Source organism: Vipera berus (genome assembly GCF_964194415.1).
Source record: "Vipera berus genome assembly, chromosome: 5".
Lineage (NCBI taxonomy): Eukaryota > Metazoa > Chordata > Lepidosauria > Squamata > Viperidae > Vipera > Vipera berus.
This window is the reverse complement of record NC_138207.1, coordinates 4,660,741-4,687,656: the sequence shown is the minus strand read 5'-3', so window position 1 is coordinate 4,687,656 and position 26,916 is coordinate 4,660,741. Positions and strand designations below refer to the sequence as shown.

Sequence of the window (26,916 nt, the reverse complement as noted above, 5' to 3'; positions counted from 1 at the left end):
TATTTTTCTACTTGCATTTTTACGTGCTTTCGAACTGCTAGGTTGGCAGAAGCTGGGACAAGTAACAGGCACTCACTCTGCTACGCGGCACTCGGGATTCGACCCGCCAAACTGCCGACCTTCTGATCGACAAGCTCAGCGTCCTAACCCACTGAGCCACCTAATTCTTGCCCCCTGACCATTCCTTAGGCAGCATCTCTTTTTTTCATCCCGCAAGGTCTTTCTCTCATAAAACTGCACCATTGAGCAGATAGATGCTGTCAGCTGCCATCCCACGCTGGCGTTTCACCATCGCTCGGTGCCAGTCTGCCATGAACTCTAGGGAGGGGGACTGAATGGGAGGGGGGAGGTTTCAAGGAAAATGAAGGGTCCACTGTATCTCCCTAAGCTAGAGGTCCCCCAACCATTTGGGCACCAGGGACCAGTTCCGTGGAAAGAGGTTTTTCTGCGGACCAGAGGGTGCGTGGTTTTGTGTGCTGCCTGCATCCCGCGGAGGGGGCTTTGCTTGTTTGTGTGGACCGGTTTCTGGCAGGCTGTGGCCCGGTACTGGTCCATGGATCAATGGGTTGGGGACCCCTGCTGTACAGGACTAATCCAAAAGAAGCAACAGATGGAAAGTCATCAAGGAGAGAAGCAACTTAGAACTAAGGAGAAACTTCCTGACGGTTACAACAATTAACCAGTGGAACAACCTGCCTCCAGAAGCGGTGAATGCTCCAACACTGGACGTTTTTCAGAAGAGACTGACAGCCAGTTGTCTGAAATGGTGTAGGTAGGGCAAGGCTTTTCAACCTTTTCACCCATTGTACCACTTTTAGGATATGGCAACATCCCAGTACCACTAGCAAGGTGTCAAAAACCTGATGACCAAAAAACAAAAAAGGAAAAAAGTGATGGAACTACAGGTAGTCCTCGACTTACAACAGTTCGCTTAGTGACTGTTCGAAGTTACAATGGCACTGGAAAAAGTGCCCCCCAAGCCACAGCCGAGCAAGACACTTGCCTGCCCGCCTGGCGGCGCTCTTCCTCCTGTCCGAGGTTTTCATTGTTGGGAGCATTTCTGTTGAGGATTGGCAGCGGGGGTGGGTGGGGTGGGGTGTTTGGTTTTTATTCCCCCCCCCATCTGCTGGGTGGTTGCAGCAGGTTTTGGTCACTTCACATGACCCTGGGACACTGTGACCGTCATAAATATGAACCAGTTGCCAAGCATCTGAATGTAAATCACAAGACCCTGGAGATGCTGCAACATTCCAGCTGATCGGCGCTTCTTCTGGGCTCAGCAGAAGTGCCAGGATCAGCGCTGAGCTCCAGCTGGATCCTGGCGCTGATCCTGGTGCTTCCGCTGAGCCCCGACAGCCCTGCAGCTCCAGCCGTCTCTCGCTCAGGCTTGTGCGGTGCTGCCACCGGTTCAGCTCATTCCCCTCCCCTGCTACCACTTTTCTAGGATGGTCGCGTACCACCTGCCAGGTGCCAGTGTACCACAGGCGGTACCCGTGCCACTGGTTGAAAAGCCGTGCCCTAAGACACGGCTTCAAAATCAACCAGGTGAGACTTGGACGTAGCTGCATAGCATCCTACATTTGAGGTGCCTGTCCTAAAAGCGTCTTCTTTGAATTTGATTGGGCATCGGGTGGGAAAATGGGAAGTACCTGAGGGAAGGAGGAGTCAGACTTGGGGATTTTGGCCCACGGTTTTCAGTTCTGGCTTTGCATTACGTAATTGTTATTTTTTAATCCCATTTATATCCCGCCCTTCTCCGAAGACTCAGGGCGGCTTACAATTTAAGCACAAACCAATGTGCTTAGCAATAGCCTTCATTCTATGTATATGCCTGCTTATTAGGGCTTTCGCCCCCCCCCCCAAGCGGCATTATTACAAAGTCAGCTTATTGCCCCCAACAATCTGGGTCCTCATTTTACCTACCTCGGAAGGACGGAAGGCTGAGTCAACCTTGAGCCTGGTGGGACTCGAACCTGCACTAATTGCAGGCAGCTGGTGTTACTTAAGGAGGCATTAGCCCACTGCTCCACCAAGGCTCATATTCGCTTGACTTTTAGTAAACATATACCTTTATAAACCAATGGAGTTCAGGATGGTTCTTTCTAAGAAGTTCAGGCAGAGGCAGGTCTGACAGATGCTTCCCTCCAACTTGAACAATGGGCCCTATCCCACAAAATGAGCTTCAATCTGGAGAAAAGCAAAGTCTTACATTTAGGCAGGAAAAACCAACGGCACCTGGCTTGGCCCTTGGAGTCCCGGTGGACGATCACTTGACTAAGAGCCAGCCATGTGCAGCAGCAGCCAAAAAAGCTAATACAATCCTGGGTTGTTTAGACAGAGGCATAGAATCAAGATCACACAAAGTATTAACTGTTGTTGTTGTTAGTTGCGAAATCGTGTCTGACCCATCGCAACCCCATGGACAACCTTCCTCCAGGCCTTCCTGTCCTCTACCATCTTCTGGAGTCCATTTATGCTCATGCCCACTGCTTCAGTGACTCCATCCAGCCACCTCATTCTCTGTCGTCCCCTTCTTCTAGTGCCCTCAATCTTTCCCAGCATGAGGCTCTTCTCCAGTGAGTCCTTCCTTCTCATTAGGTGGCCAGAGGATTTAAGTTTCCACTTCAGGATCTGGCCTTCTAAAGAGCAGTCAGGGTGGATCTCCTCTAGGACCGACCGGTTTGATCGCCTTGCAGTCCAAGGGACTCGCAGCAGTCTTCTCCAGCACCAGAGTTCAAAGGCCTCCATTCTTTGGCGCTCGGCCTTTCTTGTGGTCCAACTTTCACAGTCATACCGTTAATACCTCTTTATGAAACCCTAGCGAGACCACACCTGGAATGCTGCAGCCAAATTTGGGTTGCCGTATCACAAAAAAGACGTTGAGAGTTTGGAAAAAGTTCAGAGAAGAGCAACTAAGATGATCCCAGGCCTGGAGACCAAAACATACAAAGAACGGCTGCGGGACTTGGGTTTGGCTAGTCTAAAGAAAAGAAGAAATAGGGGAGACATGATAGCGGCGTTCCAGTATCTGAGGGGCTGCCACAAGGCAGAGGGGGCCAGGTTGTTCACCAGAGCACCAGAGGGAAGGATGAGGAACAATGGTCGGAAACTGACCAAGGAGAGAAGCAACCTGGAATTAAGGAGAAACTTCCTGACAGTGAGGGCAATTAACCAGTGGAACTACCTGCCTCCAGAAATCGTGGGCGCTCCGTCACTGGAAGTTTTTAAGAAGAGACTGGACAGTCACTTGTCTGAGACGGTATAGGTTTTCCTGCTTGAGTTGGGGGCTGGACTAGAAGACCTCCAAGGTCCCCTCCAGATTCTATTCTATTCTATTCTATTCTATTCTATTCTATTCTATTCTATTCTATTCTATTCTATTCTATTCTATTCTATTCTATTCTATTCTATTCTATTCTATTCTATTCTATTCTATTCTATTCTATTCTATTCTATTCTATTCTAAATACTGCAGCATCCAGAACCCAGGGAATCAGGCTGGGATGCCTAGTGACTGTGGTTCTCTTTCGCCAACAAATGATCATCCTTCTCCTCTTCTCTTTCTCGGATGGGATTCTCCCGTCATGTCTTGGGAACAGGTGCAACAGTTGGTGGAAGATATCAAGCACATCCTGGACCAGCGACTCGAAGAACTGGAATGGATGGATGAAGAAACCCAGAAAGCAGCCCAAGCAAAGGTAGGGATCCCGGGAGAGGGTCATGGGGATGGATCCACCCAGCCTGAGGAGCTGCAAATTCCTGATTGTGCCACTTATAAAGCAGGTAAGGCCAATTGGTTGTGTTTTGTGTGGGTCAAGCCCAACTCAGTTTGCATCTGTAATTCTATTCTATTCTATTCTGTAATTCTATTCTATTCTATTCCATTCCATTCCATTTCCATTCCATTCCATTCCATTCTATTCTATTCTATTCTATTCTATTCTATTCTATTCTATTCTATTCTATTCTATTCTATTCTATTCTATTCTATACTGTAATTCTATTCTATATCCTATTTTCTATTCTATTCTATTTATTCTATTCTATTCTATTCTATTCTATTCTATTCTATTCAATTCTATTCTATTCTATATTCTATTGCCTATTCTGTTCTGTTCTGTTCTGTTCTATTCTATATCCTATATCCTATTGCCTATTCTGTTCTGTTCTGTTCTGTTCTGTTCTGTTCTATTCTATTCTATTCTATTCTTTCTATTCTATTCTATTCTATTCTATTCTATTCTATTCTATTCTATTCTATTCTATTCTATTCTATTCTATTCTATTCTAATGTACGGTAATTCTATTCTATTCTTTTCTATACTGTAATTCTATTCTATCCTATTCTGTAATTCTATTCTATATCCTATATTCTATTCTATTCTATTCTATTCTATTCTATTCTATTCTATTCTATTCTATTCTATTCTATTCTATTCTATTCTATTCTATATTCTATTGCCTATTCTGTTCTGTTCTGTTCTGTTCTATTCTATATCCTATATCCTATTGCCTGTTCTATTCTATTCTATTCTATTCTATTCTATTCTATTCTATTCTATTCTATTCTATTCTATTCTATTCTATTCTATTCTATTCTATTCTATTCTATTCTATTCTATTCTATTCTATAATGTAATTCTATTCTATTCTATTCTATACTGTAATTCTATTCTATCCTATTCTGTAATTCTATTCTATATCCTATATCCTATATCCTATTCTATTCTATTCTATTCTATTCTATTCTATTCTATTCTATTCTATTCTATTCTATTCTATTCTATTCTATTCTATTCTATTCTATTCTATTCTATTCTATTCTATTCTATACTGTAATTCTATTCTATATCCTATATTCTATTCTATTCTATTCTATTCTATTCTATTCTATTCTATTCTATTCTATTCTATTCTATTCTATTCTATTCTATTCTATTCTTTCCTATTCTATTCTATTCTATTCTATTCTATTCTATTCTATTCTATTCTATTCTATTCTATTCTATTCTATTCTATTCTATTCTATTTTCTATTGCCTATTCTATTCTGTTCTGTTCTATTCTATATCCTATATCGTATTGCCTATTCTGTTCTGTTGTGTTCTGTTCTGTTATGTTCTATTCTATTCTATTCTATTCTATTCTATTCTATTCTATTCTATTCTATTCTATTCTATTCTATTCTATTCTATACTGTAATTCTATTCTATATCCTATTTTCTATTCTATTCTATTTATTCTATTCTATTCTATTCTATTCTATTCTATTCTATTCTATTCTATTCTATTCTATTCTATTCTATTCTATTCTATTCTATTCTATTCTATTCTATATTCTATTGCCTATTCTGTTCTGTTCTGTTCTATTCTATATCCTATATCCTATATCCTATTGCCTATTCTGTTCTGTTCTGTTCTGTTCTGTTCTATTCTATTCTATTCTATTCTATTCTATTCTATTCTATTCTATTCTATTCTATATTCTATTGCCTATTCTGTTCTGTTCTGTTCTGTTCTATTCTATATCCTATATCCTATTGCCTGTTCTGTTCTATTCTATTCTATTCTATTCTATTCTATTCTATTCTATTCTATTCTATTCTATTCTATTCTATTCTATTCTATTCTATTCTATTCTATTCTATTCTATTCTATTCTATTCTATTCTATTCTATTCTATTCTATTCTGTAATTCTATTCTATATCCTATATTCTATTCTATTCTATTCTATTCTATTCTATTCTATTCTTCACCTTCCATTCTATTCTATTCTATTCTATTCTATTCTATTCTATTCTATTCTATTCTATTCTATTCTATTCTATTCTTTCCTATTCTATTCTATTCTATTCTATTCTATTCTATTCTATTCTATTCTATTCTATTCTATTCTATTCTATTCTATTCTATTCTATTCTATTCTATTCTATTCCCCAAAATACCCAGGTTCATTCTTACAAATCAAAAAGCACATAAGGGTTGACCCTGGGCTTGTCAACTAGCCTTGAATTTTAAAGTCTTGTTTTAAAAAATCCCGCTTGGATCTGGAGCGATCGATGGGTGCCATTCCCAGCACCCAGCTGAGACCTCAGTTGGGCCTGTGGGCACCATGTTCCCAACCCCTCCCGGAGATACTCAGGATGTCAGCTGGGTGTTTGAAACCAGCTTCTCTTGTAGTTGAAACACATGATGGTGATGATCGGCTATCCAGACTTCCTTCTCAGCCCCGGAGCAGTGGACAAGGAATATGAGGCAAGTATTGGAGCATCGGCGGATCCAGCCTCCTCTCCAGGGTAAACCTTCTATAAAAGGAAGTATCTCAACCCATGAAAGAACGCTGTAATTTTTAGTTTAGCCCTTATCTATGTTGGATGAACGCAGGGATCAGCTTTACGGCATCCTCTACATCTGGCATAAGAATGTACATCTGCCCTAAAGATGCTTTTTCAGGAGGCAACTGGACTTTCTTGTCTTTCTTGGAAGACTTTTCGCTTCTCATCCCAGAAGCTTCTTCAGCTCTGACTGGATGGTGGGGGAATGGGAGGATTTGCAGACAGCTGGTCATTTGCCTTCTTTCACAGGGTTGTTGAGGCCACCTGTTCAAAATTAAACAGCCCTCCCTCAACAGAGGGGGGAGGGATACAACACCATCTATCTTCAGTCAACAACACGGTCCTTTCAGCAGGTCCAAGAAGGCTCCACACCCATTTGCACCACAGGTAAACCTCCAGGTGGCCTCAACGACCCTCTAAAAGAAGGCAAATGACCAGCTGTCTGCAAGGAGTATAAATCCTTCCATTCCCCACCATCTAGTCAGAGCTGAAGAAGCTTCCTTGCTTCTTTATATTCCTTGCAGGCGGTTGGTCATTTGCATTCTTTCAGAGGGTCATTGAAGCCACTTAGAGGGCTCTGTCGAAATTGAAGTGCCCTCTCTCAACAGAGGGGGAGGGATACGGCATCATCTATCTCCAGTCTACAACACAGTCCTTTCAGCAGTTCCAAGAAGGCTCCACACCCATTTGCACCACTCAGGTGACCCTGAGGACACAGGTAAACCTCCAGGTGGACTCAACGACTCGCTAAAAGAAGGCAAATGACCAGCTGTCTGCAAGGAGTATAAATCCTCCCATCGCCCACCATCCAGTCAGAGCTGAAGAAGCTTCTGGGAGGAGAAGCGAAACGCCTTCAAAGAAAAACAAGAAAGTCCAGTTGCCTCTTGAAAAAAACACCTTTGGGACACTGTAACTTTGAATGTCACTGAACGAACCTAAGACAAAGAGTACCTGTGTAGTAGGACTAATGCCCTATAGGTTTTGAGCCTTTAGAGCAAAGTTTCCCCAATCTTTTGGGCACTAGGGACTGGTGCCGTGGACAGAGGTTTTTCCACGGACCGGAGGGTGCGTGGTTTTGTGTGCTGCCTGTATCCCTCGGATGGGGCTTAATTGTTTGTGCAGACCGGTTGCTGGCAGGCCACGGCCCGTTACCGGTCCACAGACTGGAGGTTGGGGACCCCTGCTTTAGAGCAAGTAGTGTAGGTCTTTAAAGATTAATAATGACATTTTAAGTTGCATCTAGTAAGCAATTGGTAATAGCTGTAGACATTTCAAGGCCAACTTCAGTGACCCCTGAAGGTTGCACAGGTGAGCAGCGTAGTTGCTATGTTTTGCGCCCCTTACTGTACGTCTCCCGAATAGTTTTCAGGGTGAGCCCCAAGAGGACTACTCTGCAGTAGTCAAGCCTTGCTTAGGTCTGTTCCCTCGGCGTGCCAAGCGGGTCCTGGCCATCCTGAACCTGGGCTTCTTCCTTCCGCCTTTTGCCCTGAGACCTTTGTGTGTCTTCTGCAGTTTGAGGTCCACGAGAAAAGCTACTTTAAGAACATCCTGAACAGCATCAAGTTCAACATCAAGCTGTCGGTGAAGAAGATCCGTCAGGAGGTGGACAAGTCCGCGTAGGTGGCGCTTCTTTTTGTAGAAGCTCACGGATGGATGGTGGGGTGCGGAGAGGGGGTGGAAGGGCACTCGCTTCCTCCTCCAGGGTGGATTTGAGGACCCCCCCCCCTTAAAGAGGTGGACTTTCTCCGTGCACCTCCGTGGCCCTGCAGAAGGATCAAAATTGGGACCTTTCAGAGTCAGAGTGATGAGGGATCCTTGGTGTTTCCTGGTGGTCCCAAAGGTGGTTTTTCCAAAAGGCAACCGGATGTTCTTGGGGTGTTGTTTTTTCCTTCTTCTTCGAAAACGTTGAGCTTCTCATCAAGAAGCTTCTTCAGCTCATAACTGAACTCTGGGACAAACCACGATCTGGACGATTGGAGAATTCCCACAGCTGTCCTGAGCTTGGTTGTTTTCTGGCAGACCTTTCATTACCTAACCAAGGGAATTTTATTTAGGCGGTTCCTTGGATCACTCCCGCCTACGCTGAGCGGGTGAGCCACTAGAAGGTAAAATGAGAACAAACGCCACTCCCTACCAGCACTGATGATGTTAGCTAGTTGGGTGATGAAACGTCTGCAGGAAAATGACCCAGCTCAGAGAGCAGGAAAAAGACCAAGCTCAGAGAGCACCAAGGACCCCACAGTCCTCCTCCTCCTCCTCCTCCTCCTCCTCCTCATCATCATCATCATCCTCAAATCCCACTCTCTACTAGCATTGATGATGTTACTTAGTTGGGTAATGAAACGTCTGCAAGAAAACAACCAAGCTCAGAGAGCACCAAGGACCCCACAGTCCTCGTCCTCATCCTCATCCTCCTCTCTGCATGCCCCACTCCCTTCTAGCACTGATGATGTTAGCTAGTTGGGTGATGAAACGTCTGCAGGAAAATGACCCAGCTCAGAGAGCACCAAGGACCCCACAGTCCTCCTTCTCCTCCAATCCCACTCCCTACTAGCATTGATGATGTTACCTAGTTAGGTAATAAAATGTCTGCAAGAAAACAACCAAGGTCAGAGAGCACCAAGGACCCCACAGTCCTCCTTCTCCTCCAATCCCACTCCCTACTAGCATTGATGATGTTACCTAGTTGGGTAATAAAATGTCTGCAAGAAAACAACCAAGGTCAGAGAGCACCAAGGACCCCACAGTCCTCCTCCTCTTCCTCTTCCTCTTCCTCCTCGTCCTCCAATCCCACTCCCTACTAGCATTGATGATGTTACCTAGTTGGGTAATGAAACACTGGCAGGAAAACAACCAAGCTCAGAGAACACCAAGGACCCCACAGTCCTCCTCCTCCTCCTCCTCCTCCTCCTCCTCCTCCTCCTCCTCCTCCTCCTGAAATCCCACTCTCTACTAGCATTGATGATGTTACCTAGTTGGGTGATGAAACGTCTGCAAGAAAACAACCAAGGTCAGAGAGCACCAAGAACCCCACAGTCTTCCTCCTCCTCCTCCTCCTCCTCCTCCTCCCCCTCCCTCCACAAACCTCACTACTTTCTACCACTGATGATTGTCCCAAGCTGGGTACTGGAACATCAGCAAGAAAACCGCCAAGCTCAGAGAGCATCCAGGCCCCTCCTGTCAATCCTGAGCTATCAATATCCGCCGCTGTCCGTCTCCTCTTCCTCCATCCTGTCACTCAGCCTGGCCTGCCCTGAGGCGCACAGCAGCCGAACACTCGTAAAACCCTCAACGGCTAGAACCGCTACCGCTTGAGAGCTGATCTGTGGCCTGAATAATAGTCTGTACAGGTAGTCCTCGATTTACGACTTTAAGGAAGCATGCCGATTATGGTCGTAAGTCCTGGCGGTTGTAAAAACGGGCCATGACAGGACTGGATCTGATCTTACCACCTTTTTTGTAGTGGTCATAAAGCAGACGTCATTGCCATAAAGCGAACACAGTGGTCATTAAGCAAACCCATCATGTTTGCTAAAGACTGGAAGCTAATGTCTGGTTCTGGCAAAAACCGGGCACCCACAATGCAGCTGTCAAAAAGAAATGGCTCGTAATTCCCCTTTGGAGGGTTGGTCATAACTTTGAATGCTCGCTAAGCCATCCATCGTAAGTCGAGGACTGCCTATGTCTCACTCAAGAACCTTCACCAAATGGGGATACGCTGACTCCCAGCACAGCTGTGTCTCAGCCTGAGCGCGAGTAGAGGGGCCAGGCTCCCCTTCCGACTGTAAGTCTTGGAGCTCCTCAGAGCCTTCCTCTGACTCTGATGTCACTCCAGGTCCCTCCTCAGACTCAGCTGCCGGATCCACGGGCTGGCGGGGAATCACAACCTTTCTGAGAGTGTTTGGTGTGATGTAATCCTGACTTATCTGTGACGTTCACCCTTGCGATGATCGCAGCAAGTGTCAATCCCACCGGTTGTGACTGTCACCTCCAAGGCACCGGTTTTAGGGCCCGGCCTTTTACCGTTGTTCCCGTTTCTGGTAACCATGTTTTCTATCCACAGATGGCTGTTACCGCCGCAAGCCCTGAATGCTTATTATCTGCCTAACAAGAATCAAATGGGTACGCTTAAGTGTGGCTCGTCGGTTTTATGTGTATGCTATTGTGAGGGACCTGCCCCAGCTGGTCCCTCTCAATTCCATTCGGGTTAATCGAACGAACTTTTACCGAGAGAAAGTGCGTGCGGTAAAGTCAGGCGGGATCTGAAAGTCCCACACAAATTTCGAAGCAATTTTTTCCTTTTCCCCCAAACCCAGACACCCCCCCAATCCAGCCGCCCCCACAACCTTTTGGACACCAGGGCCTGGTTCTGCAAGGACCCACCTCAGCTAACCACCCAAGAAAGCAGAACTCTTGAAACAGGCATTGTCTCAAAAGGAACTTTTATTAAGGGTTGGTATAGTAGACGCGGTGGCTCAGTGGGTTAGGACGCTGCGGTTGTCAATCAGAAGGTCGGCAGTTTGGCGGGTCGAATCCCAACTGCCGCGTAGCAGAGTGAGCGCCTGTTACTCGTCCCAGCTTCTGCCAACCTAGCAGTTCGAAAGCTCATAAAAAATGCAAGTAGAAAAATAGGGACCACCACGGTGGGAAGGGAACAGCGTTCCGTGCGCCTTTGGCGTCTAGTCATGCCGGCCACATGACCACGGAGACGTCCTCGGACAAGCGCTGGCTCTTCGGCTTTGAAACGGAGATGAGCACCGCCCCCTAGAGTCGGAAACGACTAGCACGCATGTGCGGGGGAACCTTTACCTTTACTATAGTAGGCAAGTCAAGGCGGGATCTGGGGGGGGGGCAATCCCGCCGAAACGGTATAGTTAAGCTAGCAAATCTTCCTCCTCTCACCAAAGTCACAATGTCCATTTTGAAATCCGGCCAATCCGCAGGCGGCAACAATGTCTGGGTAGCTGGCATAGTTGGCGCGCATCTCAAGGTTTTCTCCAGTTTCATTTCTCTGTCACCGTCTCCCTGACAAGGGAGAGACAGTCTTTTCTCAAGTGGACAGAGGTGGGAGGGGACAAATAGAAACCGAAAGTTATTCCAAGCGAAAGCCCATTTTCTCTCCCCTCCCCCCAGCAAAATGGAAGGCCCCCAAACAAGAGCACCTATGCAGGAAAACAAGAAGGATTTGGGGACCTGACAGGTTTCTAAGGAGGGAGGTTTTTCAGCAAACCTAGAGGAGGGGGGTCTGGTTTTGCATGCTGCCTGCATCCCGCGGATGGAGCTTCGCTTCTTGGCATGGCCTGTTTTCCAGCAAGTTACAGCCCGGTACCGGTCCACAGCCTGGGGGATCGTGGACCCCTGCCCTAACCAGTCCACCAGCAGCCAATGTGATTCCGCAAAGTTGTTTTGAGAATGCTGAGGTGCTGGGTAGATAACGGGTCACCCTCAGGGCACGACGGCCTTGGAACCAGGATGGAAAGGGCTGGGAAGGCATCTGCTTCTTCTCCAAAGACAGTCCTCCTCCCTAATTCCCAAGCAGTTACTGCAAAAGCTGAAACCAATGTGATTCGGCAAAGTTGTTTTGAGAATGCTGAGGTGCTGGGTAGATAACATGTCACCCTCAGGAAACGACGGCCTTGGAACCAGGCTGGAGCTGGCTGGGTAGGCATCTGCTTCACCTCAAAGACAGTCCTCCTCTCTAATTCCCAAGCAGTTACTGCAAAAGCTGAAGCCAATGATTCGGCAAAGTTGTTTTGAGAATGCTGAGGTGCTGGGTAGATAACGGGTCACCCTCAGGGCACGACGGCCTTGGAACCAGGCTGGAGCCGGCTGGGAAGGCATCTGCTGCTTCTCCAAAGACAGTCCTCCTCCCTAATTCCCAAGCAGTTACTGCAAAAACGGAAGCATGCAAAGAATGCTAGAATCTTTCCTTCCCCTCTCCCAGCTACAAACATAATGGCAGGACACCAGCATGGTCAACCTGCCAGTTATACAGATAGTCCTCGACTTATGGCCACAACTGAGCCCCAGATTTCCATTGCTAGGCAAGGCAGTTGTTAAGTGAGTTTTGCCCCCTTTTACGACCTTTCTTGCCGCCGTTGTTAAGTGGAACACTGCAGTTGTTTGCTTTCAGAAGATTGCCAAAGTAACTGCCAGGATACTGCAACGGTCATAGGTATGAGTCAGTTGCCAAGCATCTGAGTTTTGATCACGTGATCGTGGGAACGCTGCAATGGTCATAAGGGTGAAAAGTGGTAATAAGTCCACTTTTTCCGGTGCCACTGTAACTTCGCAACAATCACTAAATCAGTGGTTGTGTGTCGACCGCTTAGCGACTGTCGGAAGTTACGGTGGCATTTAAAAGAGGGACTTGTGACCGTTTTTCACACTTAACGACCGTTGCAGCCTCCACGTGGTCACATGATCGAAATTCCGGTGCTTGGCAACTGACTCGTACTTGTGGCCACGTGATTCTCCTTTTGCGACCTCCTGACCAGCCAAGTCAATGGGGGGAAGGCAGGTCGGCTTAACAACCACATTCCTAGCTTAAAAACGGCAGTGATTCACTTCAGAACGGTGGCAGGATAGGTCGTAAAGTGGGGCAAAACTCGCTGACTAACAACTGCCTTGCTTAGCAACAGAAATTGGGGGCTCCATTGTGGTAATAAGTCGAGGACTACCTGCGCAGAGCTTTGCTGCATCTATTTTGGAAAACTTTTAAGAGAAAATGCTTTAAAGCAGAGGTCCATCCAACCTTTTGGGCGCCAGGGACCGGTTCCGTGGAGAGAGGTTTTTCCGCGGACTGGAGGGTGTGTGGTTTTGTGTACCGCCTGCATCTCCCAGATGGGGCTTTGCTTGTTTGTGCGGACCGGTTGCTGGCATGCCGCGGCCCGATACCGGTCCACAGATCGGGGGTTGGGGACCCCTGCTTTACAGCCTCTCTCCACTCACCTGTGCTTTATGTCCCCCAGTGTTCCCTGCTGGAATTCTTCAACCGACCCTCTACGATCCTGAATTCCCACAGTAAGTGCTATTTTATTTATTTATTTATTTATTAAATTTGTATACCGCCTTTTCCCACTCAGGAAGCAAAAAAGGAGAACGGAGAACCAGCGGGAGGAGTACATCATTTATTTTATTTAGTAGATTTTATTTAGTCAACTCCCACAAGGAAGAGGGGAGTCAGGCTGTTCTCCAAAGCGCCCGAAGGCAGGAGAAGAAGCAACGGATGGAAACTGACCAAAGAGAGAAGCAACCTGGAACTAAGGAGGAATTTCCTGACTGAACAATTAACCAGTGCAACAACCTGCCTCCAGAAGCGCTGGATGCTCCAACACTGGAGGTTTTTAAGAAGAGACTGGACAGCCACTTGTCTGAAATGGTATAGGGTTTCCTGCCTGAGCAGGGGGCTGGACTAGATGACCTCCAAGGTCCCTTCCAACTTTATTATTGTTGTTGTTGTTATTGTTGTTGTTGTTGCTGTTATTTTGGGTAAACTCGGAGAAACAGTGAAGGACAGGAGTGACTGGCGTGCTGTGGCCTGTGGAATGCGAAGGACACGACTTAGCCACTGAACAACAAGGCCCGTTGATTGTCCCCAGAAACACAAAATTACAGAGTTGGGAGGGACCTTGGAGATCATCTAGTCCAAAACCTGCTCAGGCACGAAACCCTACACCATTTCAGACAAAGGGCTATCCAACATCTCTTCCAGTGTTGGAACACCCACAACACCTGGAGGCAAGCAGTTCCACTGATTAATTGTTCCCATCATCAGGAAATTCCTCCTTAGTTCCAGGTTGCTTCTCTCCTTGATTAGTTTCCATCCGTTGTTTCTTGTCCTGCCTTCAGGCGCTTTGGAGAAGAGCTTGACTCTCTCTTCTTTGGGGCAGCCCCTGAGATACTGGAACGCTGCTATCATGTCTCCCCTCGTCCTTCTCTTCATTAAACTAGACATCCCCAATTCTAGCAACTGTTCCTCATATGTTTTAGCCTCCAGTCCCCTGATCCTCTTTGCTGCTCTTCTCTGCACTCTTTCCAGAGTCTAAACATCTTTTTTTATATTGTGGCAACCAAAACTGGATGTAATATTCATTTCACCCCATCAGCAGCTCACTGTGTCTGTCTCTCCCCCTACAGGTCCTTGAATTATGGAGGGATTGGAACAATTATCGGGCATGAGCTGACGCACGGCTATGATGATTGGGGTAAGCTTTTCTCCTTATTTCTCACTTCCGTCACAGTTTGGGATCCCAGGAAGAAGGTTTGGGAGGGAATGGATCGAGTCCCTGCAGACAGGTGGGTGTGGCTGGGTGGGTGTAGCCAGGGGGACACAACCATGTGGGTGTGGCCATGTGGGGGGGATGCCAGGTAATCTTGGCCAGGTGGGGACAGAACAAGTCACCCCGGGCAACTGACGTGCCCACCCAGTCACGCCCAGCTGGCTGCAGTGAGTTATCATGGACCCAGGTTGGGGGGCTGTGGGTCAGAGCAAAGTGTCCCAGCCCTTCCATTGAAACATCTCCGTAGGAGCCCCCACCCTCTTTTTAAAGGTAAAGGTAAAGATTCATCTGCACATGCGTGCTAGTCATTTCTGACTCTAGGGACCGGTGCTCATCTCCGTTTCAAAGCCAAAGAGCCAGCGCTTGTCTGAGGATGTCTCCGTGGTCAGGTGCTCATCTCCGTTTCAAAGCCAAAGAGCCAGCGCTTGTCTGAGGATGTCTCCGTGGTCATGTGGCCGGCATGACTAGACGCCAAAGGCGCACGGAACGTTGTTACCTTCCCACCGTAGTGGTCCCTATTTTTCTACTTGCATTTTTACGTGCTTTCGAACTGCTAGGTTGGCAGAAGCTGGGACGCGTAACAGGCGCTCACTCTGCTACGCGGCACTCGGGATTTGACCCACCAAACTGCTGACCTTCTGATCGACAAGCTCAGCGTCCTAACCCACTGGGCCACCGTGTTACACACCTCCAAAAAGGGCAGGGTGGACTTCAATAGCAATGCTGCGTTGATCATCTTGCAGAGTTTGTTTTGTTTTATTTTTCACCTTGTTTGAACCGCCCAGCTCTTTCAGAGAGGGATTCTGGGTGGTGCATAATAACATATAAAAGCAATCTACGTACGGTAAAATAAATTTAGAAAGGGCCCAGGGTGGTTAAAAGGTGAAGGAAGAGCTTGTAGGGTGCTGGCCAGCCCCAATGCTGTCTGTCCCCACATGAAGCCAAAGAGCAATGCTTGGACTGCTTTTTCGGAAGGACAGAAGGAGTGGGATCCCACCTAACATCTGGGGGGGGGGAAATATTCCATGTTTTACACACACATACACAAATGCCTGGACCCCTGATGGAGAAGGAATGAAGGGAAGGAGGGAGGGAAAGGAACAAATGGAAGGAAGGAAGGAAGGAAGGAAGGAAGGAAGGAAGGAAGGAAGGAAGGAAGGAAGGAAGGAAGGGAGGGAGGGAGGGAGGGAGGGAGGGAGGGAGGGAGGGAGGGAGGGAGGAAGGAAAAGGGAGGGACGGAGGAAGGAAGGAAGGAAGGAAGGAAGAAAGAAACAGGAGAAGGAAGGAAGGAGGGAGGAATGGACAGAACAAAGGAGAAAGAAAGAAAGAAAGAAAGAAAGAAAGAAAGAAAGAAAGAAAGAAAGAAAGAAAGAAAGAAAGAAAGAAAGAAAGAAAGAAAGAGGAAGGAAGGAAGGAAGGAAGGAAGGAAGGAAGGAAGGAAAAGGAATGGACAGAGTGAAGGAAAAAGGGAAGGAAGGAAGGAAGGAATGGACAGAACAAAGGAAGGAAGGAAGAAAAAGAAAGAAAAAGAAAGAGAAAGAAAGAAAGAAAGAAAGAAAGAAAGAAAGAAAAAGAAAGAAAGAAAGAAAGAAAGAAAGAAAGAAAGAAAGAAAGAGGAAGGAAGGAAGGAAGGAAGGAAGGAAGGAAGGAAGGAAGGAAGGAAGGAAAAGGAATGGACAGAACGAAGGAAAAGGAAGGAAGGAAGGAAGGAAGAAAGGAAGAAAGAAAGAAAGAAAGAAAGAAAGAAAGAAAGAAAGAAAGAAGAAAGAAAGAAAGAAAGAAAGAAAGAAAGAAAGAAAGAAAGATAGATAGATGTAGGAGGAAAACCCCCTTTGGGGGACGAAAGCTGCCTCATTTCCTCATTTCACCCCAAGCCTTTGCTTTGCAGGCGGACAATACGACCGGTATGGCAACCTGGTGCACTGGTGGACGGACGCCTCCTACAGCAAGTTCCGCAAGAAGGCCGAGTGCATCGTGAATCTCTACGACAACTTCACAGTCTACAACCAGAGGGTGAGCTGTGACACACAAGGGCCTGTTTCACCCCCTGGGGGAAGGGGGGTCTTGCCCCTCCCTGAGCTTGCAGTCTCAACATACAGGCAGTCCTCAGCTTACGGCCACCATGAAGCTCAAAATTTCCATTGCTTGCTGGAAGCTCATGAAAGGGGATGACGTGACCCCTCGGGGCCATTGCAAGGGTCCTAAATACGACTTGCTAAAGCGTCCAAATTTGGATCACGTGACCCTGGGGATGCTGCAACAGCCGTGTGAGAAACGGCCATAAGTCACTTTTTCCAGTGCCGTCGTAACTTAGAACAGCCGCTAAACGAACTGGGGTGCGAACCGACTTTGTACTTTGATCATCATCTATCTAACGTTCGAAGCTTCGGATGTTTTGCCTTGAAGTTTGCCTCGAATCTTGGGGGGGGGGGGGAAAACCCACCTGGATTTGACTTTGAACGGTCACTAACGGTCAAGGATGACCTGCATTAGTTCCGGCGTATTAGGGGAATCTGGAAACTAACCAAGTGTAGCGTTTCCAAGGATGTAAAAACGGGACTTTTTTTTTAAAAAAAAGAAAATTTCTCTTCTCTTCTTTCTGCAGGTGAATGGGAAACACACACTGGGAGAAAACATTGCAGACATGGGAGGACTTAAACTTGCCTATTACGTGAGTTTGTTTGTTTGTTTAATACACCGATGGGACCGCCCATCTCGTATATAGGACCGGGCGGCTAACCGTTGAAATAAAAACAGAATTTAAAGAAAAACACACAACGGATAGTGAAAAGCGTAATCCTCCAGAAGTCCTTTGGAGAAAAAGTGAGACTGATCAAGGAGAATATTTGTAGCTCAGGGTTGAAAGGAGGGGTCCTCGATGCTCTCTGAGCTTGGTTGTTTTCCTGCAGACGTTTCATGACCCAAATTAGGTAACCTCATCAGTGCTAGAAGGGAGGGGGGTTTGAGGAGAGGAGGAGGAGGAGGACTGTGGGGTCCTTGGTGATATATACATCTATATCTATGTAAATTTTTTACACAAATATGAGCTGTCACTGTTGTGACTACTGCCTGTCGATGGCCTTCGGTTAGGCTGAAACAGGAAATAAAGATTTGTCCCATGTTTGGGGCCTAGCAAGGTAATCTAAATAGTTAACAAGCATTTAACACATCCATCTATCTATCTATCTATCTATCTATCTATCTATCTATCTATCTACATTTATATCTATATTTCTACATCTATTTATATCTATATCTATATCTATATCTATCTATCTACATCTATATCTATCTATCTATCTATCTATCTATCTATCTATCATCTATCTATCTATCTATCTACATTTATATCTATATATCTACATCTATTTATATCTATATCTATCTATCTATCTATCTATCTATCTATCTATCTATCTATCTACATCTATATCTATCTATCTATCTATCTATCTTTATCTATCTATCTACATCTATATCTATATCTACATTTATCTATATCTACATCTATCTATATCTATATCTATATCTATCTATCTACATCTATATCTATCTATCTATCTATCTATCTTTATCTATATCTGTCTACATCTATATCTATATCTACATTTATCTATCTTTATCTATCTATCTACATCTATATCTATCTATATCTATATCTATATCTACATTTATCTATATTTACATCTATCTACATCTATATCTATATCTACATTTATCTATATTTACATCTATCTATCTATCTATCTATCTATCTTTATTTATCTATCTACATTTATATCTATATCTACATTTATCTATATCTACATCTATCTATATCTATCTATCTTTATCTATCTATCTACATCTATAGCTATCTACATTTATCTCTATCTACATCTATATCTATCTATCTATCTATCTATCTATCTATCTATCTATCTATCTATCTATCTATCTATCATCTATCTCTCTTTATCTATCATCTATCTATCATCTTATGTGTGTGCTTCCTATCTCAACTTTTAAAGCTTTTTAAAAGCCCCGATCATCATCTTACACAAGCCCTGTTCCAAGCAATATGCAATCACATCTATTGGGGGTTAGACTAGAAGACCTCAAAGGTCCCTTCCCGCCCTATTATTCTATGTTCTAAATCTGCCTTCAGCTGCGCTCTAGCAGGTCTTCTAGGGCTGTTTGCAGAGGGGGGTGAGGGTCAAAAGGCACAAAGTGGCAGGCACGGCATCACAATCAAAGTCCTGCAATGCACCCCTATCGTAATGCGCACCCCACCACAGCCCATGGGCGCCGCGGCCTCCCTCCCACCCTGCAATGGGCCGTGTCCCAACTTGCCCGATGCAATTTTCTCTTGCAGGCGTATCAGAAATGGGTGCGGGAACATGGGCCGGAAAACCCCCTCCTGTGGCTGAAATACACCCACGAGCAGCTGTTCTTCATCGCCTTCGCTCAGGTACGGTCCCTCTGCAAGGAGCTTGCCCCTGGTGAGCAGAACAGGACCAGGGGGATGGGGCGGGGTGGTTATAGGTAGTCCTCAGCTTACGACCATTCATTTAGTGCAGGGGTCTTCAAACTTGGCCCTTTTATGACTTGTGGACTTCAACTCCTAGAATTCCTCAGCCAGCAAAGCTGGCTGAGGAATTCTGGGAGTTTTATTTATTTTATTTATTTATTTATTAGTTTTTTATAAACCGCCCTTCTCCCGAGGGACTCGGGGCGGTGTACAGAGGAAGGAAGGTATACAGATCGAACAATAAAAATAATAAGAAACACTAATGAACACAAACTGGGACCCCAATTAACGCTATCATGCCAGGCCAGCCTGCTGAAACAGGAAAGTTTTTAAGTCGCGACGGAAGGTACGGAGGTCAGGGGCCATCCGGATTTCTGTTGGTAAGGTGTTCCAGAGGGCTGGCGCACCCACTGAGAATGCCCTCCCCCTGGGGGCCACCAGCCGACATTCCTTGAGCGGTGGCACCCTGAGGAGGCCCTCTCTGTGGGAGCGCACAGGACGGTGGGGTGCTGACATCGGCAGAAGGTGCTCCCGAAGGTAGTCCGGACCCATGCCATGTAGGGCTTTGTAAGTCATCGTTAGCACCTTGAACTTCACACGGAAGGCAGCCGGAAGCCAGTGCAGCGCACGGAGGAGAGGTGTGATATGGGAGTATCGGGAGGCTCCCAAGAGTGTCCGTGCCGCCGCACTTTGCACCAGTTGAAGCTTCCGAGTGGATCTCAAGGGCAGCCCCATGTAGAGAGCGTTACAATAGTCTAGGCGAGATGTCACAAGGGCATGGGTGACTGTACGTAAGGAATCCAGGTCCAGATAAGGCCGTAGTTGGCGAATTAGTCGAACCCGGGAGAAGGCCCCCTTGGTCACAGCTCCAATGTGGTCTTCCAGGGAGAGCTGCGAGTCTAGGAGGACACCCAGGTTGCGGGCCCTATCAACAGGGGGAAGTAACTTGTCCCCAATGTTAAGCAGTGGGACGTTCTGAATCTCCTGGTTTCCCGGTACGTGCAGCCATTCAGTCTTGTCCGGGTTCAGTTGAAGCCTGTTTCTCCCCATCCATTCCCGGACCGCTTTCAGGCAGCGGGACATCACGTCTAGGGCATCACTGATATTGTTTGGAGTTGAGATAAAAAGCTGGGTGTCATCAGCATACTGATGGTACCCTACTCCAAAACTGCGAATGATCTCACCCAGCGGTTTCATGTAGATGTTGAACAGGAGAGGCGAGAGGACCGACCCCTGAGGGACTCCGCAAGCGAGAGGCCTCGGGGTCGACCTCTGTCCCCCTGTCAGCACCGACTGCGAGCGACCCTGGAGAAAGGAGGAGAACCAACGCAGAACCGTGCCTCCCACTCCCAGTCCCCTGAGGCGTCGCAGCAAGATACCATGGTCGATGGTATCGAAAGCCGCCGAGAGGTCTAATAAGACTAGGACAGAGGAATGGCCCCTGTCCCGGGCTCTCCAGAGATCATTCATCAGAGCGACCAATGCCGTCTCCGTGCTGTAGCCCGGCCTGAAACCCGATTGGTACGGGTCTAGATAAACCGCTTCATCCAGGATCTGAGGAAGTTGGTGCGCCACCACGCTCTCAACAACCTTCGCAAGGAAGCGAAGATTGGAGACTGGACGAAAGTTATTCAAAGAGGATGGGTCCAAGGTGGGCTTCTTGAGGAGAGGTCTCACCACCGCCTCCTTCAAGGCGGTGGGGAAGTGACCCTCACTCAGAGAAGCAGAGATGACCGCTAGGAACCAGCCTCGTGTCGCCTCTCGAGCTGCATAGGCCAGCCAGGAAGGGCACGGGTCCAGTAAGCATGTGGAGGAGCTTAACCTTCTCATAATCCTGTCCACTTCCTTAGGAGTTACAGGATCAAATTCTTCCCAGATGACGTCGACAAGACTGTCCATGTCTTGTTCTTCCATCTCAGCCCAGTTGGAGTCCAGACCAGTTCGAATCCGAGCGATTTTATCCAGCAGATGTTGACCAAATTCCTCGGCTCGACCCTGCAAGGGTTCCTCCCTCACCTCTTGGTTTAATAGGGAGCGAGTCACCCTGAACAAGGCAGCTGGGCGATTATCTGCGGACGCGATGAGGGTGGAAAAGTAGTTGGATTTTGCCACCCTTATCGCAGCGAGATAAGACCTGGTGAGGATTCTTAGTCGCAATCGGTCGGATTCGGATCGACTGGACCTCCAACGGCTCTCTAGGCCCCGTCTCCGACGCTTCATCTCCCGGAGCTCCTCGGTGAACCATGGGGCTCGCTGGGATCTGCGCCGGGTCAGAGGCCGCAAGGGTACAACTCGGTCCAGAGCCTCCGTGGCTGCCTTTTCCCAGGCTTCCACTAAGGCTTCCGCCGAGCTGTGAGCAGGGGGTGCATGCGAGTCCCTAAGCGCTGCCTGGAACTTATCAGGGTCCATTAGGCGCCTAGGGCGGTACCATCTGACTGGCACCGTGCACCCACGGTGGGGGGTGGCAAGGGGGAAGTCTAGCCGCAGGAGGTGGTGATCGGTCCATGACAGGGGCGTAACAGTTGTGGCACCCCCACCGACATCATCACGCCACCGTCCAGACAAGAACACCAAGTCTGGGTTGTGGCCTCTCTCATGAGTCGGCCCAGAAATTATTTGCAACAGGTCCATGGCCGTCATGGAAGCCATGAACTCCCGAGCCAGTTCGGACGATCCTCCCAGGGACGGTAGATTAAAGTCGCCCAAGACCATGAGTCTTGGGAATTCAACCACCAACTCTGAGAGGACATCGAGTAGCTCGGGTAGGGCCGCCGCTGCACGATTAGGTGGTAGGTACGCCAGCAGCAGACCCAGCTGCGCCCCTGGGCCGAATCTCAGTAGGAGAGACTCACACCCGACCATCTGAGGGACGGTGGTCTCTCGCGGGCTAAGGGATTCCCTGATGATAACTGCCACTCCCCCGCCCCTCCCATGAGCCCGGGGCTGGTGCAGTACCTGGAAACCTGGCGGGCAGAGGTCAACCAGAGGAACACCCCCCTCTGGGCCCAGCCAGGTTTCCGTGATGCAGGCCAGGTCCGCATGCTCACTCTCCAATAGGTCACGAATGAGGTGAGCTTTGTTGGCTGCGGACCTTGCATTCAGGTAGACCAGCCTCAGCATGGGAGGGTGCGCACCTTTGCTCCCGGGTCCTCCGGGGGAGAACAGAGGGTCGGAGCGTCTCACCGCCTTTACAGAGCGGAGATGACACTCCCGGTGACGATACGGCCCTCTGTCTGTGCACCTTCTGCCATTCCCCACCATCCTAGGGATGGGACGTTCGTCAGTACGCCACTGGGTGTTATCGGCGACTGGCCCTCGTTGTACGCCGTCGCGAACGGCCGTGGGCCTGGCATGCGTTATGAAGTCCACAAGTCATAAAAGGGCCAAGTTTGAAGACCCCTGATTTAGTGACTGTTCATAGGACGGCCCTGCAAAAAACTCGATCAGTCCTCACACAACAGTTGAAGCATTCCCCCCCCCACCCGATCCAAACTCAGCCGGCCTGTATTTATGACGGCTGCAACACCCCAGAGTCAGGGGACGGCCATTTTCCTGACTAGCTTCAGACAAGCAAAATTCCCTGGAGGAAGCCCGATTCGCTTAACAACCAGGTGATTCACTTAACAAATGTGGCCCCCAAAGAGTGCGGCTCTCTTAACAACTGCCTTGCTTAGCAACGGATTGTGTCACGGATACGGTTGTAAATCAGGGGTCTTCAAACTTGGAACTTTTTACGACTCGTGGACTTCAACTCCCAAAATTCCTCCGCCAGCATGCCTGGCTGAGGAATTCTGGGAGTTGAAGTCCACAAGTCCTAAAAGAGCCAAGGTTGCCTACCCCTGGCCTAGTAAGATTTGTAGACTTCAACTCCCACAATTCCTGAGCCAGCCATGCTGAGGGGAAAGAGAGAGGTTTCCAAGCTGAGACATGCTGGCTCAGGAATTCTGGGAGTTGAAGTCCACGAGTCATAAGGGCCAAGGTTGCATATCCCTGGCCTAGTAAGATTTGTAGACTTCAACTCCCACAATTCCTGAGCCAGCCATGCTGAGGGGAAAGAGAGAGGTTTCCAAGCTGAGACATGCTGGCTGAGGAATTCTGGGAGTTGAAGTCCACGAGTCATAAAAGGGCCAAGGTTGCCTATCCCTGGCCTAGTAAGATTTGTAGACTTCAACTCCCACAATTCCTGAGTTAGCCATGCTGAGGGGAAAGAGAGAGGTTTCCAAGCTGAGACATGCTGGCTGAGGAATTCTGGGAGTTGAAGTCCACGAGTCATAAAAGGGCCAAGGTTGCCTATCCCTGGCCTACTAGGCTTAGTTCAGGTTTAAACTTAATTTAGGCTTAGGTTTCAGCATAAAACCAGGATTAAGTTTAAAGTTAAGCTTGGCTCAGCGTTAGACTTAAGTTTAGGCTGACGTTTAGATGTATAGTAGTCCTCGACTTGCAAAACCACAATTGAGCCCATTGCTAGGCAAGTTTTGTTAAGCAAGTTTTGCCCCATTTTACAACCTTCCTTGTCCCCGTTGTTAAGGGAATCAGCGCAGCAGTTAAGTTGGTAAAGCACGGTTATTAAATGAATCCGGCTTCCCCATTGCTTGTCGGAAGGTCGCAAAAGGGGATCGCGTGGCATACACACACACACACACACACACACACGGGGACACTGCGACCGTCATAAATACGAGTCAGTTGCCAGGCGCCTGAATTTTGATCATGTGACCACGGTCGCGAGTGTGAAAAACACTTTAAGTCCTAAGTCACTCTTGCCACTGCCGTCGCGACTTCAAGCAGTCGCTAAACGTATGGTGGTAAGTCAAAGGACTACCTGTGGTTTAAGGTCGGGGATGAGAGTGTCCGCCTTTTCATAGCCTCTTTGTAAGGTGCTCTGGGACACGAGCCACGGATCCGAGAGCCACGTCAAGCTGTCTCCCTTCTTCCCTGCAGAACTGGTGCATTAAACGGCGCTCACAGTCCATCTATCTCCAGGTGTTGACCGACAAACACGCCCCCGAGCATTACAGGTACCAGCCGGGTCATCCGAGGGAGCAGTGGCGTAGCGTGGGGGGTGCAGGGGGGGCCGGCCGCACCGGGCGCAACATCTGGGGGGGACGCGCTCGCACTGAGCTGCTCAGGGAGCCCCAAGGGCTGCACAGAGTCGGCTTGGCTCCGCTCTCGAGCTGCTCTTTCTTGCAAAGCGAAACGAGTCCGGCAGGTGAGATGGGCGGCCACATAAACTGAATAAAATAAATAGAAGCGCCCAACTCTCCGCCCAGGCTCAGGCCAACCGCAAGCGCCCCGCAGGCGCCCCGGCAGGCTTGGCCGAGCGAAGACGGACCCGCCGGCCGGCTGGCCTAGCTTCGTGCGCATGCGTGGCTTTATTTAGCGGGGCTCACGTGCGAGCTTGAATGCAGCGGCTCTTGCAAGTCGGAGCCCCGCCCAGCCGCCCTCGAGAGGGACCCGGAAGCATCCCGCATGCGCGCGACTTTTCTTGGAAAGTCTACGCCGCTGCGGGGCGCGTCTTTTCGGCGGTGCCATGACGTCACCGGGTTAGGGGGCGCAAATTGCCCCGGGTGCTGACAACCCACGCTACGCCACTGCGGGGGAGACCCCGACTGGGGTCAGAGATGAGAGAGGCACGATATCCCCGAGGACCTGCTTTCCCCACTCAGAGCCCCTGGCTGGGGAATTCTGGGAGTTGAAGTTCAGACAGTTGGAAGCTGCTGGAAGTTGAGAAATGTTTGGGAGGAAGTCAAAAATACGTGGGTTGTTTTTTTTTTGGATGAGTAGTTTTATTACTTTGTTTTGATTTATTTGTTTTATTATTTTATGTTTTGTACTTTTGTTTTACGTTGCTGTCTGCGTGTATATGTTGTGTTATGTTGTCCTTCTGTTTTATTGTAGTGTATTGTTTCGTTTTGCTTTTTTTATTTGAATGCTGATTTTATACATACGGTAACTGGGACTGGTGAACGTGCCCAATAGTCCTTCCTCCTCCTGTTTTCCCTGTAACAACAACCCTGTAGGGTGGGCTGGGTTGAGAGACAGTCACTGGCCCAAAGTCACTCAACTGGCTTTCATGTCTAAGGCAGGACTAGAACTCCCAATCTCATGGTAATTCATCCAAAGTCACCCAGCAGGCTTTCATGTCTAGGGCAGGACTAGAACTCCCAGTCTCCTGGTGATTGGCCCAAAATCACCCAACTGGCTTTCATGTCTAAGGTAGGACTAGAACTCCCAATCTCATGGTGATTGGCCCAAAATCACCCAACTGGCTTTCATGTCTAAGACAGGACTAGAACTCCCAATCTCCTGGTGATTCACCCAAAGTCACCCAGCTGGCTTTCCTGTCTAAGGCAGGACTAGAACCCAATTTCCTGGTGATCGGCCCAAAGTCACCCAGCCGGCTTTCACGCCTAAGGCAGGACTAGAACTCCCTGTCTCCTGGTTTCTAGCCTGACGCCTTTCCCACGGACTCTCGGTGCACACACCCTTCAGCCTTTGGACCTGATTGTGAATCGAAAAAGGTTGCTCCACCTTCCTCCTGACTTGGGGGGCTCCTGGAGGCTAACTTTCTTCCCACTCAGCCAGTTGATCTCCCCAATCCTCCCCTTTTCCTCCTCTCTTCTCTCCCCTTTGCAGAGTGCTGGGCAGCGTCTCCCAGTTTGAGGAGTTTGGACGGGTCTTCCACTGTCCCAAGGACTCCCCCATGAACCCCACCCAGAAGTGCTCCGTCTGGTGAAGCGTCCACGTGCCCTGTCCCCGCCTGCACCCAGCCTCCCTCAACACAGTGGCCGGCATCCATCAACACACGGGCCAGGCAGCGGGAGAGGAGAGAAGTCCTCCTAAAATTCCTAGAGTGGTCTGGGCTCCAGGGATAGGCTCACACTTGCCAACAGCCCCCCCCTGCACCCCAAAATCTTTGGGACACCAGAGTAAAAATAGGTAACACAAGTCTAACGCAACCCCGGTGATGTCTTTCCATCTGTACAATCGCTCAGGACACAAACGGAACCGCTTCCAAAGGGACATTTTACTGCTGTCCGTTTTGGACCCTGCCAAAGCTTTTTCTGCTCTGCCTCCAGACCCCATTTTTATTATTATTATTATTATTATTATTATTATTATTATTATTATTATTATTATTATTATTATTATTATTGGTGTTTTGCTATTCTAGTTTATTGTGCTCACACAGCTCAAGTTTCAAAGCTACAAGTAGTCCTCAACGTACGACCATTCATTTAGCCAAGGCCCCGAAAAACGTGAGTTACAACCATGACTCACAACCTGAACACTGCATCCACGTAGTCACGGGATCAAAATTCAGAGGCTCGGCAATTGACTCATATTTATGACAGTCGCAGTGCCCCAGGATCACGGGACCACCATTTGCGACCTTCCCAGCCGGCTCCTGACAAGCAAAGTCAACGGGGTGGGAGGGATCTGGATTCGCTTTCACAACGAGACGATTCACCAAATGACGGCATCCCTTCGCTTAACACCCGTGGCAAGAAAGGTCATAAACTTAAACTCACTTAACAACTGCCTTGCTTAGCAATGGAATTTCTGTGGTCGTACATTGAGGACTGCCTATACTTGATGCCTCCGCTGGTTTCAATACTATCCTTTCGGTGTTTTGATTTCATTTCATTTTTTAAAATTCAGCTGGACCAACACAATGGCGTTTTGTAATTAATTATAATTTGCTGTAAACCTTTTTTTTTTAAAAAAGAAAAATATTATGTTTTTTTAACTTTTCTCCCTGCACGCTCTCGAATTACCTCCCTGGAGA

General features: G+C 47.9%; 1 protein-coding gene across 2 annotated transcripts in view; it reads left to right on the top strand.

The window, feature by feature from the left end:
- The window catches only part of ECEL1 (endothelin converting enzyme like 1), a gene marked incomplete at both ends in the record, with an annotated part of 57,231 nt that extends 31,368 nt beyond the window's left edge, over positions 1–25,863 (top strand). Inside the window, 11 exons of one of the 2 annotated variants that reach the window (XM_081329455.1) lie at positions 3,600–3,698; positions 6,181–6,255; positions 7,848–7,945; positions 10,399–10,457; positions 13,307–13,358; positions 14,475–14,542; positions 16,506–16,630; positions 17,223–17,288; positions 18,972–19,067; positions 24,069–24,145; positions 25,764–25,863. In XM_081329455.1, coding sequence (XP_081185581.1) covers positions 3,600–3,698; positions 6,181–6,255; positions 7,848–7,945; positions 10,399–10,457; positions 13,307–13,358; positions 14,475–14,542; positions 16,506–16,630; positions 17,223–17,288; positions 18,972–19,067; positions 24,069–24,145; positions 25,764–25,863 — 915 coding nt within the window. Of the gene's footprint in view, positions 1–3,599; positions 3,699–6,180; positions 6,256–7,847; positions 7,952–10,398; positions 10,458–13,306; positions 13,359–14,474; positions 14,543–16,505; positions 16,631–17,222; positions 17,289–18,971; positions 19,068–24,068; positions 24,146–25,763 lie in introns of both variants that reach the window. The other variant, XM_081329454.1, reaches the window with a different exon arrangement.
- Between the last annotated feature and the right edge of the window lie 1,053 nt (positions 25,864–26,916).